The sequence below is a fragment of the Crotalus tigris genome, unplaced genomic scaffold (genome assembly GCF_016545835.1).
Source record: "Crotalus tigris isolate CLP2741 ecotype Arizona unplaced genomic scaffold, ASM1654583v1 scf7180000019173.45859301935:6455823, whole genome shotgun sequence".
NCBI lineage: Eukaryota > Metazoa > Chordata > Lepidosauria > Squamata > Viperidae > Crotalus > Crotalus tigris.
Genome location: NW_024097414.1, coordinates 4199782 through 4220709, shown reverse-complemented (window position 1 = coordinate 4220709; position 20928 = coordinate 4199782). Strand labels below are relative to the sequence as shown.

Genomic DNA, 20928 nt, shown 5'->3' with positions numbered 1-20928 from the left:
TTTATTAATATAATTTTTCCAGGGTCATTATTCCTGTTAAAAGGAATTGATTGTTTAGTTGTAGTGATGTTATGGAAGTTGCTATGAACCAGATGTCATAATCCCTGGTTTTCATCTTTCCTTAAAAGTTTCTGGCCCATACAAAATTCAAGATGAAAGATTTAAGTGTGTTGCCGCTATTCCCACAATATAATTGAGCAAAAACCAGCCCTTTTCTGCTTTTTTGCTTTTTCATCCAACGAATGAGCCTATAGCATTGATTAACTAAAGAATTACTTAGAAAAAGAGCTTCCTGGTTAGCTTTTAAATTGATTATAATTGTTTCCAATCACAAAAATCTTGATACAATATCATGTAACAGCAGCTAAGAAGTAAAGCTGGATATTCCTTAATTTAAAACATTTATTTCCCAACTCTGTAAACATTTAAAATTATTCTGTCGATGTAGATAAATTTCATCCTTACCTGAAAACTGACAATAGATTTTGTTAATTACTTTGAGTTGGGAGATTTATGTGCTTTAACTATTCTGTAACTTCTAGAATAAGCTTGTCTTAGTTAATCTCAAACTTCCCGAAACTGAACCCTGCTCATAAATATGATATGGCTTAATCCATGGGACAGCACTCAACCTCTCCAAATTATTAAGAATACTGCTTAGCCACCCAACAGGAGGTCCAGCAAACCACTTTGAATCCAAAATCACAAACAAGATAACAAATTGAAGGTGTGGGGGGCTAGTTAGGCTGACAGAATGGTCCTATTTGACCCCCCCTTCCTTGTTCTACTTCCTATGACACAACATTTTTCTGTGGTCAGCTTAAAATGAAAGAAATTATTTTCAAAGAGATACTTGTGTATCCTATTCTCACAGTTCAGTGCTATCTTTCTTCTGTAGAGTTTGTGCATTGGGATCTGGCAGGGCTGAAATGTATGTGCTCCAGAACTACTGTTACATGTTACTGACTTCATTCTGAAAATATAGAAATTGGCCATCCTTAGATGCATGACTGTCTGAGTGGATGTGCCTAAAATAGTACTATCTTGGATTTTTTTCCATTGTGTTGCTAATGAACTCAAAGTATTGCAGCTGGTTTCCTAAGTGCCCGTTTACATTACAAATGTTTAAAGTTTTGGCAGAGGACATAGTTCCAGAGAGTTTGAAGAGGCCGAATATAAATCCTTAAGAATAAGCTTTAGATAATTACTTCATGTTTCATTACAGTTCATTACATTATTTGTAGTTATATCAATATATTGTAGAACCAACAGATGTATAGCAATTGTTTACTCCCTCTGTACAGAGAAGCTCTAGGTAGTATAGCTAAGTCCAGTTGTGTTGGTGGGGTGAGGGTGGGTGTCCATTGTAATAAAAGTTCAAACTGGTAATGGCTGTTTTTAATTTCTTCTTTCACACAAATTGTAATATTTAGTATTGTTAAAAGAAGGCAGCATTTGGACTAATGCCACTACAATGCTTAAGTATAATGTATTTAATCTTCATTGTATCAATTGCAATGTTTGGATCTTACTTCCTGTAACATCACTGTATATCTCTTCCCCAGAGAGAACAACCTGATAGATCATCATTACTCATCCATACCATATATCATGACTGTGCTGTTATATTATTGAAAAGCAGTTCCTTACAGCACTAACCTAATACTTCATAGGGTTACACATTACCCAAGACTGTAATAAAACAATGAGTAAGGCGGTGGAAGCTTACCTCCTGGAGTTTTAAGAACTAAGATTTTGGATTTCCTTTTTTGTGCTTTTAAAGCTATTCATCCCTAATTTTATAGGTGGTCAATATGGGATAGTTCAACTAATTGAGGGCAGCACTATGCAGTAGAAAGCCTTCAACAAGCCTTAATCCAATGTAAATGCATGCTTTATTTTCTTTTTAAAATAAATTTCTAATATGAATTAACCTTCTGAATTTTGTGTGTCCCCCCCCCCCCGGTTTGTGCTGCCCAAATAAATCATTTCATATCAGATCTGCATTCCAGTTATCATTTGCACTAGGAGCACTGCACTGGCTTTGATGTGGGCTAATTAAATTTACATTTCCTGCAGACAGTTTGCAGTGCTTAAATAAATCAGTGTGGAAGAGTTTGCTTGCTTGAAAAAGATGCAGGTTTGATTTACATTTCATATAAGTGAAATGATGCAACTTGAAGTCGTTAGGCAGGCTCCTAAAAACACAGCTTTTCTGTTCTACATCTCCCCAAATCCTAGGAAAAGTACTATTTTCCTGCAGTGTGATCTTATCTCGTAAATAACATTTTACTAATATGGGCAGCGTTAAGCGAACATCCCGTCTAATGGTTAGGTAAGTAAGGCTGCTTACTTTGCCTGCTGCGTTACTTTTCAAGTCGTGTGTGTACCTGAAGATTCTATTGATACATTATTGAATAGTGTTAGGGTTGGGCTTAACAGAATACTTTAAAACACTGTCATGACTTGCTGACACCGGGAAATGATGAGGTAAAGTCATCAATTTTTATGATCTGTTTTAGAACATATCCCTGGCTATTATTGCAAGTCATCGCCTTCCCACGTGAAAATTGGCTACTGCAGTGATGCATTGCAGGATAAAGTCAGCCCTACAATGTGTATTCTTTGAACATTGTTCTGGAAGCAGAAGGACCCACAGTCTGAACTCTTTTTCTGTCTTGTATGATGAAGAATGTCTTTTTAAAATACACAGGAATGCAGCTTTTTCAGCCTTGTTTAAACACGGATGATCTGCAGCCACGTTAGTACATCATGCACAACCAAACCGTGTTTTTAGCTGATGAGTTTCCCTTCTGGTGCTCCTCCTGCAATTGGGTGTGTGGCTGACGGGTCATTTTTTTTCACCATTGAAAAAAAAATGAGACGTGTATCCTTCTATTATAGAAAGAGGTAGGCCTCTTTTGCTAAGTGAGACAGTTGTGAAGTGAATTTTGCCCCATTTTACGACCTGTCTTGCCACAGTTAAGGGAAGCACTGCAGCTGTTAAGCTTCCCCAAACAGATCACATGACCCTGAGACGTTGCAACTGTCATAAATATGAACCAGTTGCCATGTGTCTTGAGTTTTGATCACGTGGCCATGGGGATGCTGCAATGGTCATAAGTGTGAAAACTTCGAACAGTCACTAAACGAACGGTTGTAAGTCAAGGACTTACTTGTATTGCTTGATTCTCTGAAGTAAGTTTTGTATTTATGTGATAATGAAAGCGAGTATATAAAGCAACATTGTTCCCACTTTCCTCCCTCCATATAAGTGCTAGGAAATGTGAACTTTGTTGTTGTTTTTTTGGGTATCATTGTTGCTTTTATAATATACAATGTTGTATTTCTACTATGGCTTATTGCAGCAGAACTGAAATTCAGAATGAGTCAATACACTAAGATAATCTTAAAGATAAAATAAAGCAGATCTTCAGATAAGCGCACAGGCTCATCTATTTCTCATTTCTGTTTTGTACAGAACAGGTTGTGGTTGTCCATATGGCATTTGAAATAGTGACTGATTTCTTATTACAGTAAGACAACTAATGATGGTACATAGACACTCCCAAAGCAGTGTTCATAAGTATATTCCTTCATCTGAGTGGTTAAACCACTAAACAGTGTTGGTATTTACTAAGAGGAATGTTCTCAATTTAGTGCTGCACTGCAGGCTTGAAACATTTCCTATAAAACCATAGTTTTGTGAGAGGCAATGCTAAATATCAGAAATGGAAACCATTCTACATTTTAAAACTCCTAGGTGACATTTTATAAGAGCTTATCGTGAACATTTAATTATTTATTCTTTTTATATAAATTTGTGACTTAATAACAATATTAGGATGGTAAAGTCCTGATATTTTCAATAAGCATTTGAATTGACTGTGGCTTATAGGCTGCTCCAGTCCAGAGGGACTCCAAGTGGCTTACAATTCCTTTCTTTCGTTAAGAAGATTAAAACAACAACACAATATCACAAAAAAAAGAAATACGACTTGCAATAGCAAGTACAGTTATAAATAAAATTGTGGCAGCTGATAAATAATAAATGCCAAATCCCTCTCAGGGTTTTCTTTCAAAGCCAGTTTTTTATGGGCTTCCTAGTTTGGTGTAGTGGTTAAGGCATTAGTCTAGGAACTGGGAGAGTGTGAATTCTAGTCCTGTCTTGGGCACAAATCCAGCTGGGGCAGACTGACCTTGGGCCAGTCACTTCCTCAGCCCTGGGATGGAGGCAGTGGCAAAACACTTCTAAAAAACTTTGCCAAGAACACTGCAGGGATTTGTCCAGGCAGTTTCTGAGAATCAGACATAATTGAAAGGAAGAAGAAGAAAAAAGCAATAGAATGGGAGCTAATCTGATTTGGAGGTAAAATTATGCCAAAGAAGAAGAGTTGCAGCTAATACGTCTCACGTTTATTATAGTTCTGCCAATTTTTCTCTCATATTATGCTCTCTGATCCTGGTTTCCACCCACTGGGAATCATTGCATCCGGAATTTTAAGGGGCATTGATATTTAAGCCACTGTTTATGATCTCCATGCTGTTATCCCTACTTCCTCTATGTGTACATGCCTGTGGCTGCCTAAAGTTAAAAGGAAGTTTTACTTTCCCTTATATTTTTAATAAAAAAGTTTTGTACAGTACTTTCTAATTTTGCTTGCAACTCCTGAAAAAAGGAGTGGGAGTTGTTTTTCTTTGGACCACATATGTCAAAGCCAGGATAAGATACTGCAGATTTTCCTCTTTTCTTCTTTGTTGTGGTCATCATCATTATCATCAACCCCATAATGCTGAGGCTATGAGTTGTCTTATCTCTCTTGCACACCAGCATTAAGAAGACAGATTCCATCCCCCCCCCTCCAATAAATGGTGCCATTGGAAGCCAAAGGACTACAAAATAGCTGTGTCACAGCAAAAAGTCAAGATCAAAAGAGCAAGTGGTACAAAAAGCTGTGTGGCCATTGAGGGACAACAGGTCTTCCTTCCTAAACATACCAAGTTCTTGATCCAGCATTTTTGGAATCGACTTAAATTCACAACAAAGGTTTTGTTTTAATATTAAAAATAGAAATGATATCTAAACAAGTTAGAATTAAAGCCTGCTTGTAGATTGGAAAAACCTAAATGTTTGCTGCTTTTAATAAACATCTTGTTTACATTTTAGGCAAAGTCGTGCATCTGTCATATGTGTGGTGCCCATCTGAACAGACTCCATTCTTGCCTGTACTGTGTCTTCTTTGGCTGTTTTACAAAGAAACATATTCACGAGCACGCAAAGGCAAAGCGACACAACTTAGGTAAGTAATTATCCGAGATTCTTGCGTTAAAAGTATTTGTTTTATGATGGCATGAGCTTTACAATAGGGAAAATACTGCAGTTAGATTGAATAAATTCAGACAAGTTGCCTCTTCTGGCTATGGAGAATATTCCTTATCATCCATGCAGGGGCATTTAAAAAAAAAATATTGAAGTCACCCTTTAATTATGGCCATCATTAATTGAAGCTAAATATGTATAAATAACCAAAATGCAGGCTAATGGAAATAAAAGTTACAGTTTCTCATTTTTTTTATGTCCTCTTCTGTTACAAAATCTGAAATTATAGGAAAGGTTGCAATTCCTGAGGATTCTTAATTGAAGAGCACATCATTTTAACAGAAAATAGGGAAACAAAACACAACTCTAATTTGACGGGGATTTGATATTTACTCAACGATACAATTTCTTATCTAAAGTCAAGTGGCCTATATAGTAATTTACCTTAGCTAGTTTCAGATTTTTTAACATCCAAAATTTCATTTATTTATGAAGGTACACATTTTTTTAACCCAGTTCACTTCAGAGCTTTTCTTCAAGTTTTTCTTTAATCCATCTATGATTTACATATTTTATAACTGCTGTATTTTGACTGAAAATAGACATTTAGCTGTAGAACCTCTTTGTAGGTTTCTTTTTACTGTTGTGTATTTACTTTGTTAGCCTCATCTCCCTGGATTGGCAGATGGTCAGCCTGATAGGATTCAGCCAACAGTATGTCATCTTCTTATCCCTGTCTATGTAAATGCCCTACTGTTTAAACAATTATATATAATTCCTTTTATTTTTGATATCAATTTGGAAACTCTTAGCCGCCAAGAAGCCTGAATTGTTCCTCCGTAGGTTTAGAAATTGAAGAGTAAATCCAGTAATGTTTGCGATGGCAGACATCATATCTACGTAGTGTGATGTTGCTGATGCTGCTACCACAACCACTGCCCTTTGGCTCCAGACAATTACAGGTAGTCCTCGACTGGCAGCAGTTTGTTTAGTGACTCTTCAAAGTTACAACAGCACTGTCAAAAGTGACTTACGAACGTTTTTTCACACTTAATGACCATTGCAGCATCCCCAGGGTCACGTGATCAAAATTCATATGCTCGGCAACTGGCATGTATTTATGACGGTTGCAGTGTCCCGGGGATGTGATCCTCTTTTGTGACCTTTTGATAAGCAAAGCCAAAGGGGCAGCCAGATTCACTTAATAACCATATTACTAGCTAGACAACGGCAGTGATTTATTTAACTGTGGCAATAAAGGTTGTAAAATGGGGCAAAACTCACCTAACAAATGTCTCACTTAGCAACTGAAATTTTTGGCTGAGTCGCGTCCGTAAGTCAAGGATTACTGTACTCTCTCTGACAGCGGTGGTCGCAAAACATCACCCCAAATGCAAAATCACTACTGCTCAGCTCTGCTTCCAGTTCATTCTCAACTGGGCACATACCAGAATGAACAAAATTTCTTCTTTGAAGCTCTTAGTGACTTGCTTAGCTAACAGCAGTCTCCATGGAGACAAAGAGAAATTCAAACTCCGGGGACCCAACTGTACATCATTAACAAAAGCAGTTACGTGTATATTTGCAAAATGAAGCATTTCCATGTTTTGCCCCCAGAGGTCCAAGAAGGCAGGAGTGAACGGAAACAATTGAGGGATTTGCCACCTTGTTTTATGTGGCTTGTCCCTGACAATCTTCTTTCATAGTTCATAAGCATTGGGCTGACATTTTTATATTCTGAATTACGTTCTGTGTTTTTCTGCATGTTTAATTTGGCTGGTACTGAACCTTACAGTAAACACTCTACATATCCTGATCTCTCTGGTAGCTGGAGATGAACTTTGGTAAAAAGCTCAGGTTTTTTGGCTATGGTAGCCCTTACTCCATTATCCCTTGAATTAAGGAAAATAGTATCTATGGTACAATTCTCAGAGCAATGTTGAAAACTAGTTGGTCGTCTTCAGAGGTTTATCTAGCCATACAAATGAACTGGACTCTTTTCAAACTCTATTTGAAAAGTTATAAAAAAGGAGAAGAAAATTGAGCTCATAAGTTGTAAACGTTACACCGTTATCACACCATTACAGCTCCTTTGGAAAAGCAGATCAAGTAGCTTCCTTATCTTTCAGTAAGGCATTAAAAATTTTCCAATAGTACCTAAGAATCTTGAACCCTGAAGGAACTTTGTCCATATTTCAGACATTTCAGACCACTGTAGGAATATGAGTGCAGGAATCCACCACTTTCTCTATAAAAAAAAATCCCAATGTGGTTAATATACTAATCATATAATGCAGATAACTCAGTCTTGCAAAATCATAGTAGACTTTTCAAAATTTGCTTTCTAGCATCCAGATAACTTTAGAGTGTAAACTCATTTTTCTGGTTAAGGAACTGAGTTATGGATGCTCTCATTCCTGGCAAATGGGTGGCTGGATAAATGAGCCCAAACTGGAATGGAAAGAGACTGATGGGTTTGTTGTGTGCAGGCTATCATAAGAGGCCATCTCAATGGTTCCTTCCAGGATGTGAATTCATAAAATAGTTTAATCACTGCTAAAGAATCAAGTTTGATGCAAATTAGGCTGATTATCCAGGATGACTTGCATAAGGCCTTTATACAAATATAAAGATTACTCTCCCTCACACACACAGATAAAAAAGACATAAATACATAAGGGAAAACATATCAGTGAACAGTGATTATGTGATTTGATGGTGGATATGTAATAGAATCTGCTTCCGTTGCTATTTTCATATTTTATAAAAATCTTCACGAGAAGAGGATTTTTTTTTTGCACTCAATTTTCAAATGTCAAGTTACGTCATTTTTATACTAGAGAGTTTTGTGGTAACTTACACTGCTATATTTGTTTATTTACTTTTAAATATTATTGCAGAATTACTTTGATTTGTAGCCAAGTTGCAGACTAGAACACATTAAGATCTATAAGAAATGCTCTGTTTTAAACAACGCTGAAGCTTTATTTTAGGGTATAACATTCAGATAATCATATTGTAAGGCTCTTGACATTCATCCACCCATTATATTGCTATAGCAACAGTTAACTAGGATGGGTTATATAAGCAAGAACTGCATTCTATGCTATATAGTTAAATGATGTTTTTCATTTTAAAAATCATTCCCATTATATGAAGAGAAAGAAATGTATGTGTATGAAATTAAGATAAATAAACCTTCCCATTCATCTTTTACATTAACGAACAGTTTTACCTGCTAACTCTAGTGTGCATAAGTTATTTTGCAAGCAAAGCGAAATACGAAGATTGTAATAAAAAAACAAAACTAATCTGCTTTAAAGCCAAACCTCGTATTGAAGCACAGTTATTGGGCAAACAGCCTTTTCACATAACAAGTCTATATAAATCCATTTTAAGATGCTATGAGATATGGGTATCCATCCCTGACCCAGTCCCAGATACTTTAGTAAATCTGCCAATTAATGATGGGAACTACTTTTATAAAAATTCCCATTTGATACCTGGATTTCCAGTTTAATCTAGTGGAGTTACTTTATTTCAGTTTCAGCAATGGAATAGAGCAGTGATTCTCAACCTTTCTAATGCCGTGACCCCATAATACAGTTCCCCATGTTGTGGTGACCCCAAGTGGGTGTGGCCACCAATAAGAGGGAGTAGGACAGCTAGGGAAAAGGGAAAAAAATGGCGGACAGCATGGTCTGGTGACCCCCGTGAAATGGTCATTCGACCCCAAATGGGGTCCCGACCCACAGGTTGAGAACCACTGGAATAGAGCATGTATTTGTAAATTGTGATAGAACAGTATTAAGCAGCAGTTTAACCTATGAGAGTTAAACAAAGAACAAATCTTTGTTCTTAATTTGGTTTGACTTAGTAGAGCATGAGAGTTAGTTAAATTAGAATATGGAAATGATACAGGATCACAGTTGCTTGTCTTAATCAATCTGTTCTTCCAATCATGTGTAATTCAATAGTTAAACAAGGAAAACAGATACATCCTCATTGTAAAGGGGGTTGTTAATCTTATTTTAAAATTTAGTAACCTTTGGGAGGCTTTTCCTAATGAAAATAGATTTTCAATTTTCTTGGTGTTAAAAGATACATAGCTCACTGGCAAATTGGAGGTCCGTTAATTATTAGAATACACAGGCAACCCTTTCTGAAGCTTATGACTAGCCTTGATGTACACCTAAAATTTCATGGCTTTGTAGATTTAGCATGTATACCATTCATGACTATCAGATAATTCTTGGTTTAAAATTTGTTTTTAGAGATTTGAGATTTAGCTCTCTCACATTGCTTAGAAACAATACAATCCACTATTTCTGTCTTTCCTTAACACGATGGAATTTTTTGAGGCTTGCAGAAAAAGGTATGTCCAAGCACAACAAAGTTTGTTGTGAAGTTTCTCCACTTAATCTTACTCTCTGCAGGCTGATGAACATAAATAGCGGCATAGAATCAATTTTCACAGGGAATGTGAACTCATGCCTCGTCTGCTGAGAAATATTTTCATATCCTTGGTTGTGTTGGAGATTCATACCTCAGAATCTGTAATAATTTAACCAGGAAGATTTTTAAGCGTTGCTGCTTGTCTGAGGCTTGGCAGTAGACATATATAAAAGTCATAACCTTTGTCATGTGATAGTAGTCCGAGTTGCTAATAAGGAGAGGTTAATTATAGACAATTCTTTATTTTCTTAATTTTTTTAAAAAATGTTTCTTTTTCTCCATCCCTTCCCCTTCTGCAGCCATAGACCTTTTGTATGGGGGTATATACTGCTTTATGTGTCAAGATTACATATATGACAAAGATATGGAACAAATTGCCAAAGAAGAACAGCGGAAAGCTTGGAAACTACAAGGTTTGGTTTATCTTTAAGTATCTGCCTGAAAGAGGTTTTTATTTCGAGTCGTTCCTAGCCTTTTTATTCTTGTAAAAGAAAAATAATAAAACTTTAAGGAACGTTTTGGGAGAGAGAAATGTAGAGATATTTCTCTTCAGGAGTTAAACTGAACACATCACGAAAGAATATTTGAAATGATATTTCAAATATTGAAAGAATATTAGAAAGAATATTTCAGTAAAATACTTTCTTCCCTTGTGATTTGCAGGGTTAATAATAAAGCAGAGTATTCAGGCTTTTTTGGAACATACTAGGCAAAAAAACTCCAATCCCTATATTCTTCATATAAAACACCCCGCTTCCCCTAGGCCAGTGGTTCTCAACCTGTGGGTCGGGACCCCATTTGGGGTCGAACGACCATTTCACGGGGGTCGCCAAACAAGGCTGTCCACCATTTTTTTCCCCTTTTCTTTGGCCACTCCCCTGGCACCTAGTGATGTATAAATGGTTGGGGGTCACCACAACATGGGGAACTGTATTATGGGGTCGCGGCATTAGAAAGGTTGAGAACCACTGCCCTAGGCGGTTACTACCTAGACTGTGTGCCAGCTTAACAAAAATGTCACCTTGTTTGCACATACATTATGTAGATATGTAGAAACACAAATATATGTACACACATTTGTTTTGTTATTCAGTTTTCTTTCCCTAATTCTTTTCTTTTTTAGCCTTCACCCCAACCATGATTTCTCACTACCAGTGTACAATGACAGGTAAGAAGTGTGAGCTGGCGACACATTTCACTCGCAAGTGTCCCTTTGCTGATTATCTGCCATTATCTGACAGAATTTGCATTGTTTTCATATTGTAAAGAATGTATTTCATGATCCAGGAACCTTGAGTTTGCTATATATATTGTTTCTTTTGTAAAACAAGGCGCTTTACAGCAAACTTTTTCAACTTGTAGCCTTTTTGATGGTTGGGAGGGATGTTTTAACCGTTAGGTATTGAAAGTTGAATAAAACCTTTTTCTTCCAAATTAATGTTGAGACTCTAGAAAGAGTACAGAGAAGAGCAACAAAGATGATTAGGGGACTGGAGGCTAAAACATATAAGGAACGGTTGCGAGAATTGGGTATGTCTAGTTTAACGAAGAGAAGGACAAGGGGGGACATGATAGCTCCAATATCTCAGGGGCTGCCATAAAGAAGAGGGAATTAAGCTATTTTTGAAGGCAGGACAAGAAGCAATGAAACTTCAAGGAGAGAAGCAACCTAGAACTAAGGAGAAACTTCCTGACCGTGAGAACAATTAATCAGTGGAACAGCTTGCCTAGTAAATGCTCCAACACTGGAAGTTTTTAAGAAGAGACTGGACAGCCATTTGTCCGAAATGGTGTAGGGTTTCCTGCCCGAGCAGGGGGTTGGACTAGATGACCTCCAAGGTCCCTTCCAACTTTACTACTATTACTAATAGTTGATAATTATGTAAGTCCTTGTCCTGTAAATATTTGTCCGTGTATTTAATGACGTGTCTTTATTGTTTGCTCCTTACTTACATAAGCTTGTTTCTGCCATTAACACTAATTCAAACAAATATGTATGTAAATTCATCTTGATATGCCACGTCTAGTACATGCTTACTGTGCATAGTGGATATAATTCTTGAGATCTTCTTTAATCCACTCCTCCGGTTGATTTGTGCTAAGTCCTTCCTTTCATGCCAGTTGATTCTGCATTCTAGTTTTATAAGATTTCGAAAAGTTAAACCGGTGGTCCTTTAAAAGAGCCAGTGGGTTTCTTGAGAAAGCACAGTTTTTGAAAAGCTTTGCCGAAGACCCTAGCTGAGTCACTTTATCTGTCTATGTAACAGTGCCTCATTCATCTTTGCAAATGGAATTCCATAGTTGATTTGTTTAGAGTTACTCCGTCCAGTATTGCATGGAAATCTACTTTAACTTTATTTCCCGTAAGGTATTTTCCTTTTGGTTGTTAGAATATTAGCTTAGTAGCAATAGAAAAGCACAGGAGATTCTTGTTATTTGAGGTCCCCCCTTCTTTTGGTGTGACATTGTAGCATGTTTTATCTGGTGACGATCATCTATAAGAACATCTATCTCTAACTTGCATAGTCATATATATAATTGGATTGTTAGTGTATTAAACTGAAATTTTAATGTCCAATGGGTATCAGTTGATTACTCTGTTTTACTAACATCTCTGATTATAATAATTAGATTCAAAAAGCCACCAAGATGGCCCATTTTTCCCCTTTCTTCAAATAGTTATCTCTTCCAAGCAGACTAATACAGTGTGCATTCTACCTGCATATATGTAGATATACACACATATATAGTCTCATAGACAGATGACAATCATTTGTTGTTCAGCAACACGTTGTTAAGGAAAACCTATAACAAGGATCCAAAGAGCTGTTTATACTCAGTGGATATGTAATTGCCCAGTAGAATAGCTACCTTTCCTTTCAGACTCTCCTTTAAAACTGTTCACTCTGAAAACAGACTTGCCAGACTCGGGAGCTATTCTTTGAGGCAGATAAGCTTCAGCAGTCTTACAGAATTAATTGCAAAGTTCTTTGGCTCTCAGCCTATATAATTTATGGTCCAGATTGCAGAGACAGACTGAGGGGGATATTCGTTTTTACATACTAAGGAAATGGTTTGAATATCATCCACATTGTATCGGTTCTATACATCAGCTTTTCAAAATAGCACATAGCTGCCTAATGAATTGGATTATTTATTTTTGCTGTTGTCATCATATTTTTAAAGTATCTCCACTCAAAGGTCATGCTTCAGGGATGGTTTCTCTGACAGCATAGCTGTCTTAACTCAAAAGAACAACCTCTACGAAGGGCAAATTGTTATTGTGTTTTTAATTTAAAAGTATTTTCATCCACTGTTAGGAATAAGAAAAGGAAAGGAAATTGTTACTTTAAAATGCCAATGCAATCCAATCTTGTATGTTTTTAACACACATTTGTGGGAACATATTTAGAAGGTCAGAATTGTAGAGGAAACAAATAGGGCAACCTATTTAATGACTGGTGCAGTTTGCATTGCAAAGTATCCTTATAGCTACAAGCAGTCTTCTGAAATATAGTCCTATATTTCTTTTCATTATCCAGGTATTGGAGAGAAGTATTCAACGTGGGAGCCAACCAAACGAGAGTTAGAGCTGCTTCGACATAACCCCAAGCGACGAAAAATAACTACAAATTGTACCATAGGTAAGGGAGAATTGCATACCTCATTTAACTCTACAGTCATCTGCAGAATTACAGGTAGTCCTTGCTTACCAACCATTCGTTCAGTGGTTGGTTTGAGGTTATGGCGCTGCTAAAAAAAAATAACTTTACAGACCATTTATGACCTTTGCAGCATCCCTCAGTCATGTGATTGCCAATCAGTACGCCTTTGTCTGTGCCTGACATTTCTTCCTTTTCCCCTTTGCAGAGCAAGAAAGATTTGAGAGAAAGGGATTGCAAGAGAGTAAGCTGTTTCCTCTTCTGTACATCAAAAGCAATGTGATCATACTAGCAGCCCAGGGCTGGGAGTCACAGGTGTATATACAAGCTTACAGTACTCTCTTTAAACCTATTTCTCTCCAGTCTCTCCAGTCTGCCAGGAAGCAGGAAAGCAAGAGGTTTCTGTAGTCTCCTTTGCATGATCCTTTCTCTTTGCTGGTGCAATCACATTGATGTGCAGAAGAGCACACAGCTTCCCTTCTTGAAATTGTCCTCTCCAGTCTCTTTGCTCTGCAAATGAGGGAGATAGAAAATGAGATTTCTGTAGGCAATCTCTCCCCCCTTTGTGGAGCAGCGAGATGGAAGAGAGATTTCAAAGTCTGTGGCGCATTGCATTGCTTTTCATGTCTACAAGAGAGTAAGCAACCCAAGACACAACAGCTTTCTAGAGTTGAAAGGGAATGGTTAGCAGGCAAACGCAGGCCAAAGGTATGAAACTGAGTAGTCTTATCTCCTTCCTGCCAGAAACCACAATCTTCATCATGGGATTTCCAATTGCTGGTCCTAATTAGGGTCGTTAAGCAAGGACTATGATATTCATGCTTCATTAGTCTTTTACATATTGATTTCCTATTTATTGCACTTTGACTTCCCTGTATCAAAATATTGATATAGACCATCTCCATGTGAAGCTGGAGACTTGGATATTGTTAATACTTTGAAGGAAGTCAGTTTTGTCTTTTTTACGTATCACTTGGTAATGCTTACCTATTTGTCTCTTTTCTCTCTCCTATTTTATGATCCTTTTACCCTGTTTCTAAATGATAAACTATCTTTTGTTCTTTCATCTTTTATTCAGTCTGACATATTTTCGTTGCTCAGATGGTTTGTTGTTACTTTATCAATGTATTCTTTCCCAAAGAAAAAACTCAGAAATGGACAAAATCCTCCCTCCCTCCCTCCCTCCTTCCTTCCTTCCTTCCTTCCTTCCTTCCTTCCTTCCTTCCTTCCTTCCTTCCTTCCTTCCTTCCTTCCCTGTATTTTAATTTATATTTTCAAACAGTTGTTCCATCCATCCAATACCTAATTATAAGAAAAACTCCAGGCTTCCTTTATATTTCATCCAATCTCTCTCTTGTGTTGCTGTTCTTATTTTTCTGCATAAATTCCTTGGGGGCAGGATGGGTTTTAATTCTTCTTAGGTGTAACTGTTGTTGGCATTATACACTTTCAAACTACAGTAAGTAAGGGTATACATTCAGTTTTTCTCATGCTTCTGCAACTTTGGAATCCATATATCATAAAAGTACTACAGCCTTGGAGTTAAGTGGATGCCAGTTCTGAAGAACTGAAAATTTAGACCAGAAAACAACTGTTAAAGAAACTCAATGTCTTGGGGAAATGGTTTATGAAGCCGTGTCTATATACTGAAAATGATGAGAAGTTGGTGGAAATGGTTCATTTCATATGTTACTAGGACACTGTAGGGATAGAGTTTTCTACAGAATGTTCCACTGTTGTAAAAAAAAAAAAAAAATCCAGCCATGTGTCAAGTCAGTAGCGCTGGACAAGATTGTATTTGGATAAATTGAAAATCTGAATAGGACCACTGAACAATGAAACAACTTAGCTTATTCGTTTCTGTTGGCTGTTTTGACTTTTGTTGAACGATTTCTAGCTTTCCTTAAAGTAGGAATGTCTACACTCAGGAACGGGTGTTGAGGTGAAGAATCCAGAATGAAAAGGATAAGAGAAATAACAATTCTTCATTCTTCTGTATGCAACATATTTAATCATTTCTCAGCTTTTGTATTATCTTTATGTCAGTTGCACATTTTACTTGACTGAAACTTGAAGTTATATTAGTAAATATGGTTTGCATGATTTTTTTATAGGAATCAAGCAAGCATACTGAGATAAATTGGTTATATTTTCACTGTCCTTTGTGACCAATTAAACTGTCCAGGATACCCATCCCTGGTGGTTAGCTACCCCTAAAAACTGTTCCCCCCCCATTTGTATCTTACTGAATTCATTCAGGAATATACACTGGCAATCAAGCTCCATCAACATCCTTAGAACTAGCAGGGTTTCCTTTAAAACTGGTTGAACATTTCCCAGAAATTCAGACGTAATAAATGTAAGCCTTTATCATTAGTCCTTTAGAGTTATTTGAGAGTGTCAAGAAGTATTTAGTTTACTTGTTTGGGATCCATAGGCACGAAAGATCAAATAGATTGTATATACACCTATATTTTTTGAAAAATGATAGATTATTTGGTTAGGCACACAGGCAGTCCTCGACTTACAACAGTTGGTTTAGTTACGCTTCAAAGGTGAAAAAAGTTGAGTTATGACCATTGCTATGATCACTTGATCAAAATTCGGGCGCTTGGCAACTGACACTTCAATTTTGACAGTTGAAGTGTTCCAGGATCACATGATCTCCATTTTGGGACCTTCTGACAAGCAATGTCAATGGGGGAGCCCGATTCGCTTAACGACTGTGTTACTAATTTAAGAACTGCAGTCCTTCACTTAGAAACTGGCAAGAAAAGTCAAGAAAAAAATGGGGCAAAACTCACCTCACAACCGTCTCAATTAGCAAGAGAAATTTTGGGCTCAGCTGTGGTTGTAAATTAAGGATTACCTGTACACAGATATTTTAGCCAAAGGCAATTTTACTCTGTGATTTAAACCTGAGGAGGCAGAACAGGAATGCCTAGCTATCACAGTAGAATTAAGTAGGACATGGGGTTCTTTAGAGGGTCAGCTTATACTTAAATGGTCTGACATTAGGAGTGAATAGAAAGTTGGCAAAGTTTGTTGATAACCCCAACTTTTTCAGGATAGTGAAAACTTAAATCGGATTATGAAGAGCTTCACAAGAATCTCCCCAAACTGGGTGAATGGGCAGCAAAATGGCAAATGCAGTTCAATGTAAGTAAGCTTAAAGTGATGCACATTGGGGCACAAAATTACTTTCACACATAATTAAGGGGCTAATTTGACTTTCTAATCATCAGAGGGATTTGGGGATCACGGCAGACAGGAACATACTGTTCCAGCATTCAGTGGCTGTGAAAAGACCCCTCTTTATTATGAACATTCAAATAACCTTGTTTATATATTCAGGAAAATTTGTGGTGTGATCACTCGGAATATGTGCTGTTCTGACATACTTTCATCAGATTTGTGGAAATGGGAAACGGGCAACGTAACTATTGGAAGTTTAGAACAAGTTCCTTATAAAAAAAAATAAAGTAGATGTTACCTAGGAAGAGATAGAGAGGTATTTCTTTCGTAAGAATTTCATGCCATGAGCTGAACAAACGGGAAATTCTGGAGTAAAAAAAGTATTATGTAAAGTGTGTATTGCTGTAAACTACCATAGGACCCTGATAATCACAGCAAGCTGAGTAAATAGACAAATAATTCACATTATTTATTACTTTTTGAGGCCTGTTTACCACCAAATCTGTTAATAATATATCACAGTGTGTCTAAAAGGATGCATATTGACTTCCGCTCAATACAGCTAATCTGCAAATTTTTAAAATAGGTTCTGCATATAACACTCTGAATAACTTCTGGCTTCTAATTCAAGACATTACTGTTCTACTCTGTCATATCAGCCTTATTTGGAATCAGAAGCCTGATAATGTTTTAAGTAGATTAGTTTCAAATGCTTTCTAATTAAAAGGGAAAAAAACCCAAAAATTCCCTAGGTTCATTCTTTCTATTGTGCTGCATCTTATTCATGTGATGTAAATGAGCACATCAGATTAATTTCAGATATCAGGGACGTACGCACGGGGCTGGTTAATGCAGGGTGTTGTGTATATGTGTATTTTTTCCTCTTTCCTTGCACAGCTTGTATTTTGTTATCCTTCTCTTTTCCCCTCTCTAAGAACAGTCTTCCTGAACAGCCTGAGGTAGTAGAGAATGGTCTGCTTCTGATTAGCATATGAAGTTACTTTGTGGCCGAAGACTATTGTTTTCACAATAGGCAGAATTAAGCTTCCAAAGTACCAGGGGTAATTAGCTAAAGCCACCTGGGATTCTCATTTGTTACATTGCCAAAAGAAAAGAAAAAAAAAAAAGCAGAGGAACCTCTTTTTTTAAAAAAAAAATAGAGGGAAATGGGGGGGGGGCAAACTGTTTTCAGGAAATAAAAGGAGGACTGGAAAAGATGCCCCTGACAATAGCAACCGAACAGTGGCAGGTGTCTTTTGCAGCTGTGTGACATTTGGTAGCATGACCTGGGGTAGGAAAACATGAGTGGAATAAATATTGTAATATTTCTTCAGCCTAAAAGTGGCACCAAGATGGTTGTGTATGCTGAAAAGTAATTAAGACATTAGTTCTGGTTCTCTAGGCTCAACATCCAGAAACATTGCGTGAGCCTTCAATATTATGTAAACGAAGCCTGAATATCTGTGCACGAGGACAGAGGTGATGGGAGGATGTTGAAAATTGCATGAATGAGTACTTTAATGACTACTTTTAGAATAGCTGGTTGATGAACTGGGGGAAAAAAAAATCAGCACTGGGTTACTTTAAATGTGAGAAATGCTTTGTTATATAGTTTTTGTTGAAATGTAGTGGTCTCTAAAAACCCATGGTTTAAAGTGGATTTCTGTTAATTATGATGAACATAATTCAGAAGTGGTGTTCTGTTTACCTGAGACAGAATGTAAAGGAAATCTATAGCCTCTCCATTAGTTAAAAATGGAAAGAGTTCTTGCTAGACCAGGGGTGTCAAACTTGCAACGTCACGTGACGTGTCGCGACATATCGCAACTTTTTTCCCATTGCCGGCAATGGGGTGGGTGCGGTTTTGCCACGACGCATGCTTTGATACCCCTGTGCTGAGCTAATTTCTTTGAATCTAATGCCAATTAACTGTCTTGTTTTCAGTTTACTGAGATCAACATGGTAAAAATAATTTTTCTCTGCAAGTAGACTCTTCCCAATTCAACTGGCTTTTAGGAAACAATCTGAACCCCCTATCTAAGTTATTTCCAATAATACCATCCATTCAAAATATTTATGTGTAAATCCAATTGTACCATCCCTAATTTAACTCTCTTCTGAATTAATCCCCTTCTTTCTAACTTCCCAATAGAATGGACCGATGAAAGAATCACTTTTATTTAAGTCACAAAAATCTTAACATTCCCCCCCCCTTCTTTTTCAGTGTCTTTTTCTAATTTGAAAAATGCAGAATCACGACTTTGGTGTAGTCTGTGCTTTGTCCTTTCACTTATAATTCTAAATTCTAAAACCTGGGGCCTTTTCTTCTGGTCCTTGATTCACATAGTCATGAGAAAATGTGACGCTTTGCTGTTTTTTTTTTTTCCTTCCTTCCTTTCCACCCCCTTCTGCACACTCCCCAGAAGGCATGTGCAAAAACTGCCAGAATGCCTTTCTAAAATCTGGCTGCTCCAGGAGGTTCAATTGTGCCAGCCATCTGTGAGAGAAGAATCACACAGCTGCTTCAGAGTTCTCAGAGGTTTGTGGGCTTCTAGAAATTTAATGGACAACATCGACTTTCGATCAAACGAAAACCCGCAGATTTGCTGCCCAACAGGCTGCATCTAATCTGGTGATCGGGATGCAGTTCCCTTCGGTGGCATTCATAGGTCTGGGATGAACATGTGACGTAGTGATGCTGCTTGCCGATTTCCACTTACGAGATGAAATGATAAATCAGAACTTGGCTAATAATAAGCCTTAGGAAGCATGTAGAAAGGATGCCAAGTGAATATAAGAATTTGCCGTCTTCTGAATGAGTGCTTCTTTTTTCAAGGATTCATATTCCCATTTAATAAGATGGTGTTCTAAAAATAAAAACTCATTCCTTTTTTATTGTTCTATCTTGGTTATTTTGTTTACTTTTCAGAATAAATGGTTGAGTTTGACACTCACTTGCTGAATATATCCTGATAGAAAAAACTAGAATGTAGGTGCTGTCCTTAGGTTGATCTGCTTCATTTTTCTGGGTTTCCAGAAAAATTCTTTCAGGAACTGTTGTCTCATATACTGTAAAGAAATTAAGAAACTTTTCGGTTTCTTTTATTTGGGGAGTATTTAAGCTGATCTAACAAATCTTGCATAATTAACAGGGAAACAAAGAAGAAAAGGATGTGTCTGCTTAGACATGTTGCCTTACAATATTTTTGTCTTAGAGACCTATTTAGTTCCTTAGTATGGCTTCTTATAAATAAATAGGTACATAACAGGATCGCATCCTGTTAGATGTTGCAGTGATAGTTATGCTTGCTCAGGTATTCCAAAATTACTGTTTAGAAGGTTCCTCTGAAGAAAATCATTACTGAAAAATCTTAGCCGTCCCATATGATCATCAGTTTAAAACCCAGCTCTTTGAGGCAGTTAGTTTCATTAAACCACTGAAATTTCTGTATGAGATATAGGTGACTCATAGAGGCATATGTGCATGTCTTCAATTATCTGAAGGCAAACTTCAAAGACGAACTTAACTGCGCTGTGCCAGTTTTTGATTATGCTTAATGAGTTACTGGTTAGTTAAATTTGGCTAGCAGGAAAGTCTTGAGCATCTAAAATAAGAATCCACTGTGCATTTCTAATTGAGGTGACTTGGCTCTGACCAGTTCATAGGGGCTTGGCTTTCTTTTCCTACGAAGAACATCAGCTCTAGAAAACTGTTTTATTTAAAAAGTAAATTGTATGCATTTCTCTACTCCACCCTGGCTCTTCTTCTCCGTTGCTACTTAATGTCTACATGGTTTAATAACTGGATGAGTCAAAGTCAGGAAATCGGGTTCAACAGCTGTGTACAAATCTGCCAGCGATTAACGCACATTAAAAAAGCCACTTTTTTGCACACTATTTCTCAGGATGAGGGCCTTCTGTGTAGTCATCTAACCCTTTTCAAAGTGCTTCTTTCCAGATGCACTGAACTACAACTTCCATGTAGTCCGACACATCTGGAGGGCCCCTAAACTGGACGGCCTGACCAAAAGATAATTTGCAAGCCTCAGATCTCCACTTCATTGAAAACGACCAGGGCTAAAACGGGTCTGGCAAGCCAAAATATGTGATCTGTTGGTTTCCAGCTATTCTGTGCCATAGAGTCTATGACAGCCTCCACCAGCTGTTTTGCATGACTCAGCAAAGGATCTCTGTTGTGGGAAATACAATATAGGCATGACTAACCCCTTTTGGGGCTCCAGATCCACCACAGTGATTGCTTCCCATTAGGACTTTGCAAAAATTATTCATGTATAG

General features: G+C 37.3%; 1 protein-coding gene across 3 annotated transcripts in view; it reads left to right on the top strand.

The window, feature by feature from the left end:
* USP22 (ubiquitin specific peptidase 22) overlaps positions 1 to 20928 on the top strand; it is a 47767-nt gene that overhangs the window by 5906 nt on the left and 20933 nt on the right. For 2 of the 3 annotated variants that reach the window (XM_039360526.1, XM_039360525.1), the window contains exons 2-5: positions 5168 to 5300; positions 10075 to 10188; positions 10899 to 10943; positions 13318 to 13419. In XM_039360526.1, the coding sequence (XP_039216460.1) occupies positions 5168 to 5300; positions 10075 to 10188; positions 10899 to 10943; positions 13318 to 13419 (394 nt within the window). Of the gene's footprint in view, positions 1 to 5165; positions 5301 to 5983; positions 6035 to 10074; positions 10189 to 10898; positions 10944 to 13317; positions 13420 to 20928 lie in introns of those variants that run through there. The other variant, XM_039360527.1, reaches the window with a different exon arrangement.